At 38.0% G+C, this 24074-nt stretch overlaps 1 protein-coding gene across 1 annotated transcript in view; it reads right to left on the bottom strand.

Annotated features, from left to right (window-relative positions):
* Positions 1-14684, bottom strand: part of LOC137041276 (cholesterol 24-hydroxylase-like) — a 15298-nt gene extending 614 nt beyond the window's left edge. Inside the window, exons 1-15 of the mRNA XM_067417341.1 lie at positions 14481-14684; positions 14268-14345; positions 13641-13722; positions 13474-13547; positions 8197-8283; positions 7979-8117; positions 7766-7879; positions 7512-7668; positions 2392-2463; positions 2248-2320; positions 2098-2182; positions 1890-2000; positions 874-962; positions 704-770; positions 1-578 (exon numbers count right to left, since the gene is read on the bottom strand). The exon at positions 1-578 is cut by the window's left edge and continues 614 nt beyond it. Coding sequence (XP_067273442.1) covers positions 438-578; positions 704-770; positions 874-962; positions 1890-2000; positions 2098-2182; positions 2248-2320; positions 2392-2463; positions 7512-7668; positions 7766-7879; positions 7979-8117; positions 8197-8283; positions 13474-13547; positions 13641-13722; positions 14268-14345; positions 14481-14614 — 1503 coding nt within the window. The 5' untranslated portion in view covers positions 14615-14684 and the 3' untranslated portion in view covers positions 1-437. The remainder of the gene's footprint in view (positions 579-703; positions 771-873; positions 963-1889; positions 2001-2097; positions 2183-2247; positions 2321-2391; positions 2464-7511; positions 7669-7765; positions 7880-7978; positions 8118-8196; positions 8284-13473; positions 13548-13640; positions 13723-14267; positions 14346-14480) is intronic.
* Between the last annotated feature and the right edge of the window lie 9390 nt (positions 14685-24074).

The raw sequence follows: 24074 nt of genomic DNA on the forward strand, positions 1-24074 counted from the left end.
TAGATGCGTGTGTATATCAAACAATTCTGAATGCAATGTTTAAAACATTGCCATTATTGGGTATTGTTTGTAGAATTGAGGAAAAAAAAGATTTCATCCATTTTGGAATAAGGGTGTAATATAAGAAAATGTGGAAAAAGTCAAGCGTTGTGAATACATTCCGGATGCACTGCAATTTTGGAACCTGATTATGTAATCCCGATTTCATCTAATTAGTTACTACCCAGCACTGTATAAAATCAATGTAATGTATTAAAACACCATAATGAATGACTACAAGATCACATGAAACCCAAATCAATCAAAAGTGCAGATAAAGTATCATAGAGGATTAGCACTTTTGTGCTTAGATTAATGCTGGAATAATACAAGATCATGTATGCAGAGATCATGTAAATACACAAGAATTGTCACAAAACAAGTGCCTTAAACATGTCCTATGAGCATGGTTTAATGTTGCAGATCACTCCACTCATGGGCCGCAGAGTTCCATTGTCTTTAATGCTGAAAGACTGTCCAGGAACCAGACTGAACTCAAATCTCTGAAGCAGTTTGGCAAGCACAACTTTTGCCTCCATCTGAATGTAGAAATATGACAGATTTGTCATGATCACAGCAAATCTGGCACTTGGAAAGCCTAAAAGTCTAAAAAATCTATAGGAGAATAGGAGGTGCAAATGTGTGTTTGTTTGTGCTTTATCACCTGTGAGAAGACCTGTCCCAGACAGGTTCGTGGACCAAGTGCAAATGGGTAGTAGCAGTAATAAGGCCTTTCAGATAAGAACAAAAATTGATATCAGCAGATTTCATGCGATTATAATTATAACATCCTCATTAAACTCATAATTACAGCTTGTCATCATAATTACTTACTTTGGGGCATTTGCATCAAATCTCTCAGGATCAAACTTCAACGGATCTTTAAAAAACTTTTCCATTCTTTGAGAGGCATAAGAACTGAACTGTATAGGAAAAGGTGAAAATGGTTCAAAATATTGATGAATTAATATACAAAGTAAAATTGATGACGCCATTGTTGTACAAATTTATTGCTGATTTGAAATTTAATTTGATAATTAAAGGAACAGTTCACCGTAAAATTAAGTCATAATTTATTCACCACGGTGTTGTTCTAATGTCCTGCTCTGCATCATCCACATAATGGCAGTGTATAGGGACCAGCATCAAGCTTTTTTTTTTTAAAAAAAAGACAAAAATATCAAAGAATGATCCCATGCTACATAGGTTGTAGGCTATATTCCCATGTGTTTATTAAATGAAAGGCGGTTGCTTTTGGGGTTTTCTGAGCTATTTGTGTGTTCACGTTTAAAAAGCAAAGCTCAAATAATGTCACGAAAAGTGAAGTATATGCAGTAATTAGGAGTTATTGTAACTCAGCGTTAAAGCTACCTGTTCAGCTTTGAGTTCAGAGAAATGTGTCAAGAGTGTATGTTACAGTAAGTACAGTAGAACAAAAGTGTTCGCATTTTCTCCGCGAAGTGGATCAGGAACTGGAGTTTCACTAACAACACACAAAAATATGACTGTAACAATATTTATTTTGTAACAACACAGAGCACAACACGGGAGCAGTTTCAACCAGATCATTGTAATGAGTTTACATATAATTGCCATTATATGTATGACTTTTTTTTAAATTCTCCTTTTGTGATCCAAAAAAAAGAAGGGCATACGGCATTAGAACAACATCAGTGTGAGTAAATGTGGGAAGCTTTAACTAAAACATAATATTTCCAAATAATATTGAAGATCTTTCTCCATTCAAGTAGACAGGAGCTGTAAGCTACTTGTGTGACAAGAAACAAGCAGGTACCATGATGGCCACAGAGTAAACAGCCCAGCATTACTGTAAATCTGGCAATACTCACTACAATAGAACAGCCCCCTGGGACTTTCAGCCCATTTATAACCATGTCCTCATGCAACCAGCGATTGGTTCCTGGAGCAGTGGGGTACAGACGCAGTGTTTCCTTCAAGACCTAATGCATGGAGCCAATAATACAAAGACCATTCAGAGAAATTGATACAGAACCACTTTTGTTTGTAGCATGTAAAACAATTTCTCTGCAGACCAACCTGAGACAAGTAAGTTAATTTTCCAAGGTCTTCATATAAAATGTCTCTCTTTGTCCCAAGAACTTCATCCACTTCAGCTTTAGCCCTGGGAATGAAAAGAAATTCAAACTAGAGTATTGTAATCCAAACAATTTTAGAGAAGTGTTTTACCGTTTATATATCTCAGGATGTCTCCCTAATTCCATGATTGCAAACGAGAGCTGATTGGCTGTTGTCTCTTGCCCTGCAAAAGAATCAAGCACTGTTTGTAACGGCAGGGGTATACGAGCAAAAATTAAACAAACTGTAGCTCACCCGCAATGAAGAAAGTCACGAAATTGTCCAACATCAGCTCATCATCTTGTGAATTATTAGCGTTTTCCTCCTCTGCAGCAAAAATAGAAAAGTGTTAAATAGTTAACAATTAACTCTACCTAGTGTTTAATTTGTTATTAATAAGGATATTAATTGATTAAAATTTGGGATCAACTTAATTATATGATATGCTGTTTAACCACTTTAAGGCCCTGATATACTAGCGAACACACTGGTATGATGTCAAAACTAAGTTATTCGACAGTACGGAGCCCCGCACAAATGTATAAAGGCATATCTCAAAGCTAGGAGTGTGATATTGCGTTTATATAACGACAACCTTCTATTGTGCGGAGCTACTTCCTTCCACCACAGATTCAAAAAGTTGACAGTTTGATAGCTGAGCCCAAGCCTATTACTAAGTCTAAAATGTCACTCTAGAACTACTGTAGTAAGGAATGCTGCATCTCTTTACTGAAACTTATTGTATTATGTAGAGTATTATGAGAGAAATCGACTAAGTCAGTGCATTACCTGCATCTACAAACCCGATTCCAAAAAACTAAAGACACTGTAAAGTCAATTTGAATAAAAAAGGAATGCAATAATTTACAAATCTCATAAACTAATATTTTATTCACAATAGAATATAGATAACATTTGAGACATTTTAAAATATCATGCCAAATATTGCCTCATTTTGGATTTCATGAGAGCTACACATTCCAAAAAAGTTGGGACCGGTAAGGTATATGCTACCATTGGGAGATATCATTAGGAAGCATAGCATTAGTTTTCATTGTTATGCTGAAGATACTCAGCTCTATATTTCCTCACGCCCTGATGAAACTTACCAATTCACAAGATTAACGGAATGCATAGCTGATATAAAAAACTGAATGAATAGTAAACACAAATAGTAACCTAGAATACTGTCTAACACTTGATGACTGCTCTGTCAAGCCCTCATTGTCAGTCAGGAACCTGGGTGTGCTCTTTGATACTGATCTTTCATTTGAAGGCCACGTTTAAAAATATAATCTAAATTAAAGCACATGCTTTCAATGCAAAATGCTGAACAGTTAGTACAGTATTGTTCAAAATAATAGCAGTACAATGTGACTAACCAGAATAATCAAGGTTTTTAGTATATTTTTTATTGCTACGTGGCAAACAAGTTACCAGTAGGTTCAGTAGATTGTCAGAAAACAAACAAGACCCAGCATTCATGATATGCACGCTCTTAAGGCTGTGCAATTGGGCAATTAGTTGAAAGGGGTGTGTTCAAAAAAAATAGCAGTGTCTACCTTTGACTGTACAAACTCAAAACTATTTTGTACAAACATTTTTTTTTCTTTCTGGGATTTAGCAATCCTGTGAATCACTAAACTAATATTTAGTTGTATGACCACAGTTTTTTAAAACTGCTTGACATCTGTGTGGCATGGAGTCAACCAACTTGTGGCACCTCTCAGCTGTTATTCCACTCCATGATTCTTTAACAACATTCCACAATTCATTTACATTTCTTGGTTTTGCTTCAGAAACAGCATTTTTGATATCACCCCACAAGTTCTCAATTGGATTAAGGTCTGGAGATTGGGCTGGCCACTCCATAACATTAATTTTGTTGGTTTGGAACCAAGACTTTGCCCGTTTACTAGTGTGTTTTGGGTCTTGTTGAAACAACCATTTCAAGGGCATGTCCTCTTCAGCATAGGGCAACATGACCTCTTCAAGTATTTTAACATATGCAAACTGATCCATGATCCCTGGTATGCGATAAATAGGCCCAACACCATAGTAGGAGAAACATGCCCATATCATGATGCTTGCACCTCCATGCTTCACTGTCTTCACTGTGTACTGTGGCTTGAATTCTGAGTTTGGGGGTCGTCTCACAAACTGCCTGTGGCCCTTGGACCCAAAAAGAACAATTTTACTCTCATCAGTCCACAAAATGTTCCTCCATTTCTCTTTAGGCCAGTTGATGTGTTCTTTGGCAAATTGTAACCTCTTCTGCACATGCCTTTTTTTTAACAGAGGGACTTTGCGGGGGATTCTTGAAAATAGATTAGCTTCACACAGACGTCTTCTAACTGTCACAGTACTTACAGGTAACTCCAGACTGTCTTTGATCATCCTGGAGGTGATCATTGGCTGAGCCTTTGCCATTCTGGTTATTCTTCTATCCATTTTGATGGTTGTCTTCTGTTTTCTTCCACGTCTCTCTGGTTTTGCTCTCCATTTTAAGGCATTGGAGATCATTTTAGCTGAACAGCCTATCATTTTTTGCACCTCTTTATAGGTTTTCCCCTCTCTAATCAACTTTTTAATCAAAGTACGCTGTTCTTCTGAACAATGTCTTGAACGACCCATTTTCCTCAGCTTTCAAATGCATGTTCAACAAGTGTTGGCTTCATCCTTAAATATGGGCCACCTGTTTCTTCACAAAATTGATGACCTCAGTGATTGAATGCCACACTGCTATTTTTTTGAACACACCCCTTTCAACTAATTCAACTAATTGCCCAATTGCACAGCCTTAAGAGCGTGCATATCATGAATGCTGGGTCTCATTTGTTTTCTGAGAATCTACTGAACCTACTGGTAACTTGTTTGCCACATAGCAATAAAAAAATATACGAAAAACCTTGATTATTCTGGTTAGTCACATTGTACTGCTATTATTTTGAACAATACTGTATATGCGTTTATGAGCTCAAGGCTAGATTATTGTAATGCTCTACTGGGTGGTTGCCCTGCTCGCTTAATAAACAAACTCCAACTAGTCCAAAACGCAGCAGCTCGAGTTCTTACTAGAACTAGGAAGTACGATCATATTAGTCCAGTTCTGTCAACATTGCACTGGGTCCCTATTAAACATCGCAAACATTTTAAAATTTAGCTTACTACTTAAAAAAGCACTAAATGGTTTAGCTCCCCAGTACTTTAGTGAGCTCTTAACACATTATACTCCATCAATTCTATTGCGGTCTCAAAACTCTGGCCAGTTGATAATACCTAGAATATCTAAATCAACTGCAGGCGGTCGGTCGATCCTTTTTCTATTGAGCTCCTAAACTCTGGAACAGTCTTCCTATAGCATTGTTCGGGAGGCAGACACACTCTGTCAGTTTAAATCTAAAACTGAAATCTGACTAAAATCGCATCTCTTCACTATGGCAGACACATAGAACATTTTTTTTACTTTCATTATTCAAATCAATTGACTGATTGTTAGGCTGCATTAAAGGTGCACTATGCAACTTTCCGTCCACTGGACGGCGCCTATTCAAAACAAATGCGTGGTTTGATGACACAAAGTTTGAGCGTAGCATCTTGGGACATGTGGTCTTCACATCACAGCCGGTGGAAAATAGGACTCGGGCAGAAATCATGTTCATGCATGCGGTTATTAACGTTACTGTTGTGTAAAGCAGAGCAGGACTGAGTGTTGTGGACCTGAGCACAGCTGCTGGAGCGATTGTAAACAAATACCCGCCTCGCAAATACCAGGACTTTTATTATGACGGGACGGGACACATTCGCCGGGCGCCTGCACAGATCCGCTCTTCCGGTTATGATTATGAGGTAATGCAGCTCTGTTTATCATATTAGATACATTTATGTGTGTTTAAAATGGTGTTATGACGTTACTCCGTGCGCTCACTTGTTCACCCTGCTAAGAGTAAAGCGCTCCTGCCAAGTAAAACCCGAAACCAAGGGTAGTGCAGATATGACGCAATTGACAGGCAACTCCCTCAAACGCAATGCTGAAACGTCCCAGACTTAGTTAAAATAGCAATTTTCTCACAATTTACAAATAGTTGGAAACATTTGGGATATTGTAGGTACTCAACTGAACAAAATATATAACACCATATAACACCGGCCTAGTGGTTTTTGGATATTTTACTGCAAAAATACTACAAAGTGCACCTTTAACTAGGTCAGCCGGAACCAGGAACACTTCCCATAACACCTGATGTACTCGTTACATCATAAAGAGAGTGGCATCCACGCTAATGTTGGTCTCTCTGTTTGTCCCGAGGTTTACTGCAGTCGGCCAGATCCAGGCCATGTCCGGATCGGATGGTGGACCTGTATTTGGACATGACCAGCTCATCCTGGATTCCGTGTCAATTGGTGTCTCCTCTGAATTTGCCTCACCAGCACATCATCCTCAATAAACCTGTTTGGCGCAGTAACTCCGATCTTTCAAGTATTCATATTCTTGTGTAATCAACGCGCCATCCTAAATGAACCCTTCTCTTGCGTGATACCCAAAATTTTGAATATTCCTATCTAATATGATTTATGACTTGCAGGGTTGGCAGAATAATAATTATACACTGTTTAATAATAGGCCAGAGAAGAAATGGCACCCTGACTGAGTCTGGTTTCTCCCAAGGTTTATTTTTCTCCATCATGCCCTGATGGAGTTTTGGTTCTTTGCCACTGTCGCCTTTGGCTTGGCTTTGGCTTGGCGTTGGTTTAACACTGTGAAGCTAATTTGAAACAATGGTCATTGTAAAAGTGCTATATAAATAAAGTTAGTTGATTGATTGATTGATTGATTGATTGATTGATTGAAGTTAGATGGACATGGACGTCATTAGTTGTCAAGTGTCATTTTGCACCATTAGAGCTTCTTTTTTAATCAATGTGTCAAGTTACATGCAGTTTAACTTTTCCAAATGTGTTTGATTCCTGTAATCTATTTATTTCTGTGATCTTTAGCCAACTTGTATTTGAATTTGAAATGCTCCTAGGCAATGGTAAATTATTTACCAATTATTTTCACATTTATTAAGATCAAAAGTTATAAACACAGTTTACCTTTTTGAAATGTTTCTGACTTCTATAATCTGTTCCTCTCGGTTGCGCTTTGCACTTTTTGGTAATTTTTAGGCCAACTTTTTTATTGCTCCAATGTTAAATGACTTACTTAATTTCCAAATTGGTGGTAGGGTATGTGGTATGCTATGATTAAATGATTAATATTTTTAAACACAATTCATTTTTATGATTCGCAGCCCACATAAAAGTTACCTGTACAAAAAAATTGAAGAAGGAAAATACACTTAACCATTTCATGCCACTTGAGACCCACTTACCAGCTGTTCTGAGGATTTGTGTGAGAATGTCTTTGGGTACGTCTTCACCATTTTCTACTGCTGTCTTCCTGTTTTGTATCCATTTTTTTCCCGTTTTACGCAGGAGTTCAGTTGCATCTTTAGTTTGCTGTATAATCTTCCAATTCCTGGGAAAAAGCTGAGGTTACACATAAAAAAAATAAAATGAAAAAAATAATATAGCATTAACCCTACTACTTTTAGGTTGACATAAGCATCTTTGGATAAATTCTTACTCTAAAAAATGGGTCTCTGAGATCCAACGTTATGCCTTTTAAACACAACTCTACTGCATTCTGGAAGGGGCTGTCAGTTTGCGTCAAGAAATTTAAATCGACACCGAAAGCCACCTGTAAATGAAAACATGACTACTAAGTATTGACCAATAGCTGATTTGCCTTTCCTTGTATTAGGGTTTCCCTTGGATTAGCAGAAAAGGAGAGTGAAACCTTGCAAATGACGTCAAGTGTGACACAGTTGACCAGGTTGAGCATTATGGCAGGTGTTTTCGTCTCTGCAATTTCCTCCAGCTTTTCCATTAGGCGCTCTGACATCTCGTTAAAAGTGCTCATCAAGCCTCGTAAGTATCTGACAAATGAAATGGCATCAGCTGCGGAGCATCTGTATCACATTTTAGTATATCAGAGATTTTCTGTATTTTACTCACGAGCTGCTAAAGGCAGGATCCATGATGCGACGCTGCCTGTACCAGGTGTCATGGTCCCCAGCCGTAATTAGCCCGTTACCCAGGAACCTGATAAGATTGAGTCATGTGATTTATTCGACTATATACAGGTCCTTCTCAAAAAATTAGCATACTGTGATAAAGTTCATTATTTTCCATAATGTAATGATAAAAATTAAACTTTCATATATTTTAGATTCATTGCACACTAACTGAAATATTTCAGGTCTTTATTGTTTTAATACTGATGATTTTGGCATACAGCTCATGAAAAACCACAAAAATTAGCATATTTCATTCGACCAATAAAAGAAAAGTGTTTTTAATACAAAAAAAGTCAACCTTCAAAAAATTATGTTCAGTTATGCACTCAATACTTGGTCGGGAATCCTTTTGCAGAAATGACTGCTTCAATGCGGCGTGGCATGGAGGCAATCAGCCTGTGGCACTGCTGAGGTGTTATGGAGGCCCAGGATGCTTCGATAGCGGCCTTAAGCTCATCCAGACTGTTGGGTCTTGCGTCTCTCAACTTTCTCTTCACAGTATCCCACAGATTCTCTATGGGGTTCAGGTCAGGAGAGTTGACTTGGCAGGCCAATTAGGCACAGTAATACCATGGTCAGTAAACCATTTACCAGTGGTTTTCGCACCGTGAGCAGGTGCCAAGTCGTGCTAAAAAACGAAATCTTCATCTCCATAAAGCTTTTCAGCAGATGGAAGCATGAAGTGCTCCAAAATCTCCTAATAGCTAGCTGTATTGACCCTGTCCTTGATAAAACAGTGGACCAACACCAGTCAAGCAGCTGACATGGCACCCCAGACCTGACCCCCATCACTGACTTTAGGTAGTTGACACTGGACTTCAGGCATTTTGGCATTTCCTTCTCCCCAGTCTTCCTCCAGACTCTGGCACCTTGATTTCCGAATGACATGCAAAATTTGCTTTCATCTGAAAAAGTACTTTGGACCACTGAGCAACAGTCCAGTGCTGCTTCTCTGTAGCCCAAAAGTGGCTTGACCTGGGGAATGCGGCACCTGTAGCCCATTTCCTGCACACGCCTGTGCACGGTGGCTCTGGATGTTTCTACTCCAGACTCAGTCCACTGCTTCCGCAGATCCCCCAAGGTCTGGAATCCTTCTCCACAATCTTCCTCAAGGTCCTGTCACCTCTTCTCATTGTGCAGCGTTTTTTTGCAACACTTTTTCCTTCCCACAGACTTCTCACTGAGGTGCCTTGATAAAGCACTCTGGGAACAGCCTATTCGTTCAGAAATTTCTTTCTGTGTCTTACCCTCTCGCTTGACGGTGTCAATGATGGCCTTCTGGACAGCAGTCAGGTCGGCAGTCTTACCCATGATTGCGGTTTTGAGTAATGAACCAGGCTGTTTTTAAAAGCCTCAGGAATCTTTTGCAGGTGTTTAGAGTTAATTAGTTGATTCAGATGATTAGGTTAATAGCTCGTTTAGAGAACCTTTTCATATGCTCATTTTTTGAGATAGGAATTTTGGGTTTTCGTGAGCTGTATGCCAAAATCATTAGTATTAAAACAATAAAAGACCGGGAAATATTTCAGTTGGAGTGCAATGAATCTAAAATATATGAAAGTTTAATTTTTATCATTACATTATGGAAAATAATTAACTTTATCACAATATGCACATTTTTTGAGAAGGACTTGTAGTCATCACTGGAAGAGCAAATCCCATAAAATGTTCAAATTCAAATACGATTTAAGCCTTATCTTTTTAAAAACATAAATTCAACATAACAAATAACAATAAATACAGAGCGTAAAATTCTTTGCATGTGTATGAATAAAAGTCAATGGAATGAACATGACAATGGACGTCACATGACAATGACAATATTTCAAATGTAGTATGTCCAGATTACAAATAGTACTGAAACTGCTCTCATCAGAGTTACACATTTCTTTCTCTTATCATCTGATCAGGGTTGCATCTCTCTGTTACTGTTACTGAACATTAGCGCTGGATAGAGTACCCCAAGGCTTAGTACTGGGATCGTTTTTTGTCCTATAAATGTTACCTTGGGATATATAATTAGGAAACATGGTGTTCATTTGAACACCATGTTCACTGTTCACTGATGATAACAACGACTGTAGATATACAAAGATGCTTCCAACGTCTATTGATTAAAGAATCTCACCCCAAACACTCATCATTGGTTGAACATCATGAGACAGCATGAGATGCTTTGAAGACGGTACACTCCTATTACTCTGAATTTGAAAAACTGCAATGCACAATATAGTGGAATATGTCCCGGCTTCTAAATAAAAAAGCCAATCAAGTTATTGCGTCACTGCTGCCATTAGAAGCTCCGGTTCCCATAGAAACCTCAGGCTCGCACTTAGGACTGCACATGTGCATTGGCTGGTCTAGGCTGAAATATAAGCTTTTTTAAAACTATCTGAGCATAAGAAACAACATTAATGTAACAGCTCATGTCAGATTTTGTAGCTGTTTTGAAACATGCCATTTACAGTTTTTTTCAATTGCTAACAAGCATTGTTCAATACTGAAACCACATTTTCAAAACTCTTCATACAGTCTGCATTGCCAAGATTAATGTTTTAATCTAACCTTCAAAACTCACTCAGACCAACAAAACACTTCATACATGTCTAAAATATATAGCCTGATGTGGTCATATTCAATTCTAGTCAGAATATGAGTCTGAAACTGCTCCATTGGGCTGTGATTATGGGGCGTGTTTCAACCGAACCAGCAAAGACATCAATTGGATAGAGCTACAACCAATCAGAGCAACGAAGCGACGCATTGTCAAATGTCACCAGAGCTCAACTGCACTGTTGCCAAGTCCGCATATTTTTTCCGCGGTTTGTTTTCTATGCCTGCGGGTTGTTTTCGATGCCCATGGGTTTAATAAAGAATGGCGAGTGCGCAGCTACTGAACGAGAGATTGCTGAAAGCTGTCATCCTCAAGCGTGGAAAAGAACGTTTACGTTTACCCATGGTTTATGATGACATGATTTGATTTATGGACTATTGTATGCTACTAAACCTTAGCAGTTACAAGCAAAGCGGTTGAATCTGCACCTTGAGAGCAGTTTTTATGGGCGTGCATTTGCTCTCTCGCCTCTAGTCACGCTTCCCCTTCCAGGAGAAGAGCCCGTACAGCCCATAAAAGGACCTTCCGCTCTATCGACCATACTCGGAAAAAAACTCTCCGAAACTTGTGAGAAACCGGAAGGAGTACTTTTGACACAGAAGTACTTAGTGTTTGAAACTTTGTCTAATTAACTGATGCAATCATGCAATAACCTAATACGTTGTAAGTCAACTTGGCTTTTGAACTTAAGTTGTCGTTTACCTTTATTGCCAAAATTTTTTGTCAGATAAATACCTTGACCAAACTTAAGCATTTTGTTCTTCTTTCATTTTTTAAATATTTCAAAATATAAAATATTTTACTCGTATTTTGATGGTTTAATCAAACAAAAATCCCCCCTGGACATCACTTTTTGTCACTACTGTAGATTATTTTAAAGTTAGTAAAGGAAGTATATGCAAGATTGTGACCAAAACTGGTACTGCAATCACTTTCAAATTACTGTAGAGGTGTATCCCCTCTCCCCCTCCCCCCTGATTTGAGGTTGCCAGATAAGCTGCAGGATCCAGCAGGAACCAGAGCAGATCTGGCAACCTGGATGCAGAAACACTACTTTGTGATTGGTAGAAAGGTGGAAGGTGGCGCTTCAGGCCAAAACACATGTCAACATCAGTTGAGGGCTGCAACAAAAACTTTTAAATTACAATATCCTGGCCAGACTACTGTTGTCAGTGATATAAGTATTTGCAATTAACATGATTTCTTAATGTCTAGTGACATATCAGGGCCATTTTATGATTCATTGAAATACATTTCTTACATACAGTTCCATTAACAAAATGCTGCATAGATTAGATTTTGATTTCATGGGGCCTCTCCAATACAAACTTTAAGGTGATGGTGGTACTGTCTTAGAGTATCCTATTGCAAGCAGTGTAGCGATATTGGCCCTCATTTATCAATCTTGCGTAGAAACGGGCATATATCTTGCCATAAGATTATGCTTACACTCCTCTTACCTTGTGATTTATGAAGCTGTGCACACCTCTGCAATCCAGGTGTACGCAATACTTACCCTTGATAAATGCCGCGTCTGAAAACGATCGTCATTAGAATAACACGCCCCTATATATTCAAGTCTCCGCCTCCCCCACGCCCTCATTTTACGGCATGGACACACGGAAGACGGCAAAGAAGCGAAACTTCTCAGACGTGGAGACAGAGACCATAAAACGAAATTGTTTTATTTGGGAGTTTAAAGAGTGGGATTAAAGGTGCCCACAAAAACAAAATATGGACCCCAATTACGAGTACTGTTAATAGTGTGGTGGTTGAGAAGCGCACTCCAGCAGTTTAAATAGCTGTTTGGATGAGAAATTACCTATCACAAACACAATGCATTATTTTACAGCACGTGTTTTGAAACAATTAGCATTACATTTCGTATTATGTCACATGTATTGGGGTGTACAATAGTAATGATGATGTGACGTGGAGTACCATTAATTCACATTAATAATTGCATGACAATTTGTAGATTCTTATTATTATTATTATTATGATTTTTATTATTAATGACACTTATTGTTATTTAGAAGAAGAACGTTGTTATTATTTATTTTATTATTATTATTATTATTATTATTATTATTTAAAAGAAGAATATCATTGTCATTATTTTGTCAGTCTGAATTATTTTCAGTCCCAGTCCGTGCTGCTGGGCCTAACCTTGAAACGTCAGGTAAAGCGCACAGGCTCGCAACTGGAGGAATACATGCCAACAAATCAAATGCTTTGGTAAAGTCACACAAATTAAACATTAAAGTCCATGTTGCACAAAAAACACTGAAGTTAATAATTACTATGTTTTTGTTGTTTTATAGTGGGTCATAATATAGCATTTCTTTGTCAGTGCGTTTTGTGGTGTTAGGAATTGTTTTTCTGCGCATTTTTGCACAGAAAACGTGCGTACACCACCTCCTGAGCTGGTGTAGGATTTGAGCGGGCTGTACACCAATGTCCATATTGATCAATCTCAAAGTCACCTTGGTTTTGGGTGTACGCTGGAAATTTGGTGTACGCACTTTTGATAAATGAGGGCCATTGAGACTAGACTGCACCTAGCAATGCAGTGACATATTAATGATAAATGAAACATACCTTTTTCCAAACAAGTTAAAGAGCCGCTTGTAGACCAAAGGATCTTTAAGATACTTAGGTGACATCAGGATTGTCTACAATAACAGGGCAGAGTTTTTATTTATTCATTATTTTTCTGATGCAGTTTTTTTTTTTTTTATAAAGACAAAAAAATATTCAATATTTACCTTTGTAGCCTCAGGACAATGAACCATGATCATGACATAATGAAAACTATTCATCCTGTAAACAGGGCCATATTTCTCTCCCCTTAAAAACAAGACGGTTGACAAGACATTGGTGAGAACGCATTTATCAAATTCTCCCTAGAGGAACAGTAAACAGTATATCCCTATATATTTCTGAGCTGAAGTTAGGAAATGCCTGCCATTCAGTAAAACAACTGTTTTTTTTTTTTTTTTAATGATTATTATTATTAGTATTATAGATTAGTAAAATGTATGAAGTGTTGACAAAAAATGTCAGAAGTGGAAAGCATAAAACAGTTTCTCAGAAGCTGCCAGAAGATGATTTGATATTTCTATATATTGCAATAACATTGAGAATTTCTTATGTGCTATTTTTAAAAGTTCAAATATTTTCAGGTATATTTTTGAGAGAGAGAGAGAGAGAGAGAGAGAGAGAGAGAGAGAGAGAGAGAGAGAGAGAGAGAGAGAGAGAGAGAGAGAGATGCAATACTTATGTGATATAACAAGCTATTATGTAACAGTTTGTTTTTTAGGTGCAAGGCCAAAGTAACAAGATATTAGCCAAATAAAAATTAGCAAGTATTAATAAAAGTGGTTTGTTCTTACCATTGAAGAAATAAGTCGTGGACAAGGCTTTTTGATTGCATCACTCTTTTGAAAGTTGGTATATGCCCAAGCAGAAAACTGTCAAAATATAAATGTTCATGTTATTTTACCTGAGCTTTGATGATTAAATCAAATACTGACTTATTGCAATACCGTTTAAGTTGCATCAACAACATTCATATAGACAGAGAACAGATTCTTAAAGTTTCTTACTTGTCTCTAGGAGGTCCAGGTATATGATCATATTTCTGATGAACATGTCTAACATACAAACAATATGCAAGAAAGGCACTGAAAGCAACAGCGAGCAGGTAAAACATTATAAATGAGACCCATTCTGAGATCATGATGGTGCTGTACAGTAGCTCAATGTATAATGTGCGCGTCTACTGCTATCAAATATCACACGATTTAATTTCCGGGTCTCTGGACTTTGTTTTGAACGGTTGTGGGCGATAGAGGGCAGTACTAGCCTTCTTCTATCCCTACATTCCAAAGAAAAACCAAGTATACTGTGGAGACCTATACGGAAATTTAACATACAAATTTAACGTTCTCTTAATTTTTTCTGTATGTGTCCCTATATCCGAGTAGTGATGTAATTTCCGTTTTATATAAGACATTATTAACACACACACAAACACACACACACACACACACACACACACACACACACACACACACACACACACACACACACACACACATAGGCGTAATGTTTTTTATACTGTACAAACCGTATTTTCTACCCCCCTTACACTGCCCCTGGCCTTAAACCTACCCATCACAGGTAACATTCTGCATTTTTACTTTCTAAAAAAAAACTCATCCTGTATGATTTATAAGCATTTTGAAAAGTGGGAACATGGCCAATGTCCTCATATTTCACCCTCTCCTTGTAGGCTACCTATGTCATACCCATGTCATTATACACATTTGTGTCCTCATATGTCATAAAAACAGGCCCACACACACACACACACACACACACACACACACACACACACACACACACACACACACACACACACACACACACACACACACACAGGTCCTTCTCAAAAAATTAGTTGATAAAAGTTCATTATTTTCCATAATGTAATGATAAAAATTAAACTTTCATATATTTTAGATTCATTGCACAACTGAAATATTTCAGGTCTTTTATTGTTTTAATACTGATGATCTTGGCATACATCTAAAAAAAATAGCATATTTCATCCGACCAATAAAAGAAAAGTGTTTTTAATACAAAAAAAGTCAACCTTCAAATAATTATGTTCAGTTATGCACTCAATACTTGGTCGGGAATCCTTTTGCAGAAATGACTGCATTTATCACAGCTGAGGTGTTATGGAGGCCCAGGATGCTTCGATAGCGGCCTTAAGCTCATCCAGAGTTTTGGGTCTTGCGTCTCTCAACTTTCTCTTCACAGTATCCCACAGATTCTCTATGGGGTTCAGGTCAGGAGTGTTGGCAGGCCAGTTGAGCACAGTAATACCATGGTCAGTAAACCATTTACCAGTGGTTTTGGCACTGTGAGCAGGTGCCAGGTCATGCTGATAAAGCTTTTTAGCAGATGGAAGCATGAAGTGCTCCAAAATCTCCTGATAGCTGCATTGACCCTGCCCTTGATAAAACACAGTGGACCAACACCAGCAGCTGACATGGCACCCCAGACCATCACTGACTGTGGGTACTTGACACTGGACTTCAGGCATTTTGGCATTTACTTCTCTCTAGTCTTCCTTCAGACTCTGGCACCTTGATTTACGAATGACATGCAAAATTTGCTTTAACCCGTAAAAAGTACCTTGGACCACTGAGCACCAGTCCAGTGCTGCTTCTCTGTCACCCAAAGTGGCTTGACCTGGGGAAAGCTGCACCTCTAGCCCATTTCCTGCACACGCCTATGCACATTGGCTCTGGATGTTTCTACTCCAGACTCAGTCCACTGCTTCCGCAGGTCCCCCAAGGTCTGGAATCGGTCCTTCTCCACAATCTTCCTCAGGGTCCTGTCACCTCTTTTCGTTGTGCAGCATTTTTTGCCACACTTTTCCCTTCCCACAGACTTCCCACTGAGGTGCCTTGATACAGCACTCTGGGAACAGCCTATTCGTTCAGAATTTTTTTTCTGTGTCTTACCCACTCGCTTGAGGGTGTCAATGATGGCCTTCTGGACAGCAGTCAGGTTGGCAGTCTTACCCATGATTGCGGTTTTGAGTAATGAACCAGGCTGTTTTTAAAAGCCTCAGGAAACTTTTGCAGGTGTTTAGAGTTAATTAGTTGATTCAGATGATTAGGTTAATAGCTCGTTTAGAGAACCTTTTCATGATATGCTAATTATTTTAGTTTTTTGGGTTTTCATGAGCTGTATGCCAAAATCATCAGTATTAAAACAATAAAAGACCTAAAATATATCAGTTGGTGTGCAATGAATCTAAAATATATGAAAGTATAATTTTTATCATTACATTATGAAAAATAATGAAATTTTATCACAATTTTTTGAGAAGGACCTGTAGATATTTTTTTTAAATGTATTTTTTTTTTAGGGCTGTCAAAATCAACGCGTTGATAATGCGTTACCACAAATTAATTTTAACGGCACTCATTTTATTAACCCGAGATTAACGCTGTGCGCATTTTCTGTTTGATCCGTGGCCCGTAGTTGGAGAAACTGAGATCAGCCAGACATAAAGGATGCAGCCGCAAACATTAATAGGGAATGAAAAGGGTTAACAATAACATTACTCTGAAACAAGTGTAGTTATAGCCTACACAGTAAAACATTATTTAAAAAATAAGTTACCTGGTTGCCTTACAATTTTGAGTACATTGAAATAAAACTGTTAGGGGTTAACAAAATTAAAAAATTAGAGTTAGTACAATGAACATTTTTGAGAATCGACAACCTTTATTCAAATATTATAAAAAGATTTTGTAAGCATATTGGGTAATTGTGTGTGTTTTATTAGTGATGACGCAGTGAAACATGCCAAATTGTTGATTTACCAAATTGTTGATTTAAATTCATGATTTATCACACTTTTATGTGGTTCAGATACAATAATATTTTGTGTTTCTATTTACCAATTTCCTTCATTGTATCAACTAAAAATTTTTATTTCAATAAACTCAAAATTAAGGCAACCTGGTTACTTACTTTTTTTAAGTTAAACCAACAAAAAATGTTTACAGTGTACATAAGCTACCATATTTTCTGCTTAACTTTTATTAGACTCCAGGTCAAACGCAAAGTGTGTTTTTTCACTGAGCTTCTCTAGCCTAGAAATCTAGACACACCCTAGAGGCATCAAATATAATCTGCCGAGAGTATCGTCTAGCAACTGTCAATACACGTCTGACCGTGGAGATCTACTTTTGCGACAGGACTGAAGCGTGATGTTGTGACGCTTCTCCTCATTTGTACGTTCAAATCGGTTCAAATGCAGTGCTGCCTTACCGGAATGCTATGCGTGCGCTTTAAAGTCGCTTGACGTCACCGATAGGTATAAAGTGGAGCACGGCAGGACAGAAGTGTTGCGCGGACAAGTGGATCTGCACCTTGACCGTGGAGATCTACTTTTGGGACACGACTGAAGCGCGAAGTTGTGACGCTTCCCCTCATTTCTGCGTTGATAGGTGTTCCTCAAGTTTACCATTATGTGGATCTGCACTTGAGCTGTAAAAACCAAACTCTGGTCAGGCCAATAACATGTATAGAGTCAGTGGGTGGGGCTTAACATAATGACGGCCGAGTTGCGTGCTACTAAACACAGAAGCTGGTGAACGGCGGTCTGATCAGCTTTGACTGTGACTTTGGAAGACTTGGAGTTAAGCTTTTCTCTGAGAGAAGAAGTCATTCTTAAAAAGGGAAGATGTGTTCGAAGTTTTGGCGACCGGATACGGCGAAAGTTTAATCTGTCAACTAGCTCGTAGCTCGCTTTATCTTCATTGCTCTGGTTGTAGGGCTATCCAGTTGAGTGCAGAGGAAGTTTGAAAGACAACCGTTTATCCCGCCCCTCGGATTGAGCCCTGTCAATGGTGAGTTTCCAGACCAAACATTTTGATGTGGGTCTGGCTTGTCAGGCTACTCATTCTCTGTAGTCCGAGCGCAATGCACTGCAAGCTCACTCTCGCTCAGGTAAATCATTACCATCGCCGCGGCGCTTACAGTAAAAGTGTTTTAATGAACTAAATAGATTATATTACAATCAGCTAAAACGAATGCACGGGTTACTTTTCTGAACAGGAGCGCTCCCGTGTTTTTCAATGTTCGTGTGAATCACAGTTCGGCACGCACACACACACAAAATACCGGCAGCTCTTAAAGGAGCCACACTATATTCCTACTCTTGGAATATGGACCTCCTCCAGGTGTGTTGTGGTTCTGGTGTACTCCCAGGTCCGCACGACAGCTTTCACATTACCAATTTTTCATACGAAGTGTGCCCTGTTCTGAATTAAACTGCAGGTGTAAAAACTCCCTTTCTTAAATTGAGAGAAATCACTGCTTATTCAGAATGTTTAAGCTTAGGCTTAAGAGACATGAACAAGTTCTTTGAAAAACATCTGTGACCTTTGTCTATTCTTAATGCTCTGAGTATGGTTTCACTAATAATAAACGTACATTTGCATAAAGCATGCATATTTGTCCATGGTGATTAGAGTATTAAAAACTTGAAACATATTAATTTAAGGTACATTCAGAACTGATACAAATGGGTGATTAAATTGCGATTAATCACAAGTTAACTCATGACAATATGCGATTAATCATGATTCAATATTTTAATTGCTTAACAGCCCTTTTTTAACATGCAAACATGTTGTATGCTCATAGAATTGTCTTATTAATTTTGGGCAGTCAGCACTGTCAAATTGTTTTTAATTTTGTTTGAAATTGGATCAAATAACTGCAAAATATGGTTGACGGCAAATGTTCGTAATTTGTATTACAGTTTTTCTCAATTGCTTAAACACTATTTCTAAAAACCTTGCTCCATTTTCTGAAACCATTAAACACAAAACCTCCTCTTCAAGCACTATTCACAAAACCTCTGACTCCTCTTGCAAAATGAAACTTTCACCTCAAAACAGTTTTACCTGTGTTCAAAATCAAACTCTGCTCTCAAATCATAAACAGTGATCAAAATGATAAACACTATCAAGCAATCAGTAAACAATACACCAAAAAATAGAAAACACAATGTTCAAAACATAGTTCTCAGGGAGAAGAACACTTTTAATCTCAAAACAAATGTCATATTTTTCTGTCATTGTCTTGTGATGAATATGTTCCATCATAGTACTGTGCGATCTGTATTGTGCGATTTATACAGCAAAATTAGTTTTTATGTGCATATGATGCACATCGTCACCCCATTGGGTAGGTTTAGTGGGGCGCTTGCATATAACATGCTTGGGTTTAGTGGTGTAGAATGTGGTTATGCATTTTCATTAGATTAGGCTGATTTTTACAGTTCTTTACTCTGCATCTCACAAACTTGTCCTTTGTTTCTGTGATACTGTAATTCTTGTTCTTTGTTGATATGAACCTGCAACCGGTCAAAATCTATTGAGCAGTCAGTACTGTCAACTAATGCAAGCAAAATGGCAATACGATTTGTTAATTGTACAGTATACAGCCTACAATGCACTGTACTTATATTGGTTGTGTCTCATCATTTAAAACAGGTTAAATCAGTTTTGATTGGTTGTGTTCAATCAATGACGTGTTCTCCATTTGTAATTGATTGTTGCCTCTTGTGTTTACCCGTATGGATGACATGTGCATTAGAGTACAGAATGTTGTACTCAGAATGAGTACAAATGTCTCATTTGACAATGAGAATGGGTTTAGAGTTTTGCTGAAAAGTCTAAGTAAGACCTGCAAATGTGATTTGTCATGTGAAATGGTTTAAGGTATTGACAACAGACTGCACAATTAAATGAGTTCAGGCAACTGAGAAATGTGGGGGAAATATCTGGACTGCATGCTGGCCATTTCAGTAGGCAGATCCTTCTTCTACGCAACCATGATGTTGTAATTGATGCAGTATGTGGTTTGGCATTGTCATTTTGGAAAATGCAAGGTCTTCCCTGAAAGAGACAACGTCTAGATGAGAGGATATGTTGTTCTAGAACTTGGATATACCTTTCAGCATTGATGGTGCCTTTCCAGATGTGTACGCTGCCCATGCCACACACACCATCAGAGATGCATTGTTCTGAACTGAGCGCTGATAACCAGGGGCGTAGCACCAAATTTTGGGCCCTGGGTACAAACCATCTTGCTGGGCCCCCATACCATGTATGTGTATGTATAGAAAACTGACTTCTAAGGCCCCCCCCCCCCCCGCCTCGGGCCCTGTTTACTCAGTACCCTTTATCCCCCCAGTCCAACAACTTGATAACAACTTGGGTTGTCCTTGTCCTCTTTAGTGCGGATGACATGGCATCCCAAGTTTTCCAAAAAGAACTTCAAATTTGTATTCGTCTGACCAAAGAATTTTTTCACTTTGTCACAGTCCATTGTAATTGAGCCTTAGCCCAGAGAAAACGCCTGCGCTTCTGGATCATGTTTAGATATGGCTTCTTTTTTGACCTATAGAGGTTTAGCTGGCAACGGCGAATGGCACGGTGGATTGTGTTCACTGACAATGTTTTCTGGAAATATTCCCGAGCCCATGTTGTGATTTCTATTACAGTAGCATTCCTGTATGTGAGTCAGTGCCGTGTAAGGGCCCAAAGATCATAGGCATCAGTATGGTTTTCCGGCCTTGACCCTTACACACAGAGATTGTTCCAGATTCCCTGAATATTTGGATCGGGTTTGTATATAGAGTTGTATGCCAATATTTGGAATTGTTCTAATTTCTTATAGGTTTCATAGCTGTTCATATTTGTGCATTTATGTTTTTATGTGAACATATTAGTATATTTACAGTTTTTTTTTCAACTGATAAAACACTAAAACGCACTGGCTGAACAAAGTTCTCAGTTGCTTGAACTCATTTAGCTAATTGTGCAGCTATTTGTGCAGTCAATACCATAAGCCATTTCACCGTAAAACACAGTTACAGATCGGAGTTAGACTTTACATCAAAACTCTAAACACATTCTCATTCTCAAAACACATTCTGCACTCTAATGCACATCATCCATACTGGTAAACACAAGTGGCAACCAAAAACAACAACAAATGTCATTGATTGAACACAAAATTGATTTAACCTGTTTTAAATGATGTGACACAACCAGTTTACAGTTTTAACTGCTTATACTCAAAATCATTACTTCACAGAATTTCTGAAACCTGACACTCAAACATCAGAACCACACATCAAATCTGCAAAACCTTACACTGATTCTCGGCCTCCAACTCAGTATTCAATTTCATAAAACACTTTTTTTTCTATGTAGCACACAAAAATATAAAAGGAATAATCTTGATTTCCTTTTCCAAACACAACCAATCAAAATGCTACACTAATTTAGTCTCACACAAACTCCTCTAAAGAAATTGTGTTATTTACTGTATTCTAAAGGATATACTTTTGCTTCACATATACAGTTTTGATGCAGTGAGCTGAAATTTTGCAAAAAGTGTTCAAGCAATAGGCAAAAACTGTAATGTACTGATAATGAAAGCTCTAATGAACTGGATATAGATTTTCTGTTCAATTTATCCGACACCACAGATGCTCTCCAATTAGTTGAATACAGTCTCTATCTGTGTTAGAAAGGATCACCAAAGTTCCCAGTCTTCAAAGAACCAGTTAATTGAAAAGAGAGAGAAAAAAAACCCTGTTGAATGCTATAATCGGATTTTTAGCATGTGTGGCCTGTATCACTTACATCTGTGGTCTCAGTGGGTGGCAGACTGCACAGGAGGACTGAAGGCGCTCCACAGCCACACAAACACAGGGTATTTTAGATCCCTGTAGCCCTGAGAGAGTAAACAGCACTGCAGCCATCAAGTACTGGCAGGTTGCCTGGAGAACCCACACTTCTGATGTGGTTGAACCATTTGTAACTTTGTCATTGTGTTGCATTATGCCAACATTATTCACAAGCAAAAATACTGATGGATTTTAGCCTTTTCTAAAACAGATATTTGTTTACATTCTATTTCATTTTTTCATCCTAAAATGAAAATCCCTTTTTCCTTTTACAACATTTTAAAGTGCCCCCATATTATTGTTTTTCGAATATTCCCTTTCTCAGAATCAAACCTGTAAGTTTATGCACTTCAAAAACAGAACAACAAACAACAATCCCTGCCATTTTAAAGCTTGGATTAGCCAGAGCTTTTTTAATATAACTCAACTTTTATTTCGTCTGAAAGAAGAATGCCATATACACCTAGGACGACTTGATGGTGAGTAAATCATTGGCTAATTTTCATTTTTGGCTGAACTATCCCTTTAATGTTACATCAGTCATCCACGCTAGCGCTGGGCTAACCTGCACCATTATTGATGCAGTTAATACAGTTCCCACATCTGTACCGCCATAAATTCGAAATTTACACACCAGTTTGTTGATGGACATAATGCTGATAATGCTGTTGTTAATGCTGATGGTGAGGAATTACAGCTGCAACATCTCATAATGTACCTCAAACTGAGTAGTGTATCACTGAGAATTGACTTGACTTGACATCCTGCTGCGTCCACTGACTTGACATCCTGCTCAACTCATCCTTCTGATGGATGTTCGGGTAAGCTTTTCCCTCCCGATGTTTCATCATCGGACTTGTGCTTATTGGGCGTTTGTTTCCGACATGCGCTGTAAGCGGTAGACCAATCAATCATAACATGCTGGGTCATCTGGCCAATCAGAGCAGAGTAGGCTCATGGAATTTAGAGAGACGGATTCACCTGACGAGTCGTTTGAAAATCATTGAAATTGTGGTGATGTGCAATGTATATTATGAGAAAATAAAAGTGTTTTTGACCTTTGATGCATGGAAAACTGCTGTAGAACTTCACAACAAAATTAGCAACCTTTAAAATAGCATAATAGTTGGCACTTTAAAGCCCAAGTAATTTTGTAGCAGACCTCTGATATATCTTTTGGTGACCCATTTGCAACTGATTGCATAAGTCAATGGCATTCTAAGATCTGTATAGAAAAACAAGATCCTTGGGATTTCTCTGCAATCTTAATCTTATGGATTTTTGTTACCTTGCACTTTGACCCCCTTAATCCCTGCCTAAGAACATACTGACAGACATGAAAGATGCCCAAATCTATCTATCTATCTATCTATCTATCTATCTATCTATCTATCTATCTATCTATCTATCTATCTATCTATCTATCTATCTATCTATCTATCTATCTATCTATCTATCTATCTATCTATCTATCTATCTATCTATCTATCTATCTATCTATCTATCTATCTATCACTATCCATCCGTCCGTCTCAAGTCAAGTTAAATTTATTTGCATAGCACATCGTTTCAAAGCAGCTTTACAGAAAGATATACTGTTATAAGGCCTTAGTGCTTTACCAGAGAGCACTATATTATAATATACACAGAGTCGAAATATTGTTACTCCTTAAAAAATAATTTGTCTTAGTTACTTTTTATCGGAAGTTATGTTACTTTTTTCTCACCTGAACTTTTTTTTAAATAACAAAAAGTTCTGTTTTTGGCAAATGTAAAGGCCCATTCACACTATAAGTCACTAGAACTATTTCTTTGTTCTGCTGAACACAAAATATTATGTTGAAGAATGTCAGTAACCAAACAGTTGATTGACCCCATTGACTTTTATAGTATTTTTGTC

Source organism: Pseudorasbora parva, chromosome 15 (genome assembly GCF_024679245.1).
Source record: "Pseudorasbora parva isolate DD20220531a chromosome 15, ASM2467924v1, whole genome shotgun sequence".
NCBI classification, from domain to species: domain Eukaryota; kingdom Metazoa; phylum Chordata; class Actinopteri; order Cypriniformes; family Gobionidae; genus Pseudorasbora; species Pseudorasbora parva.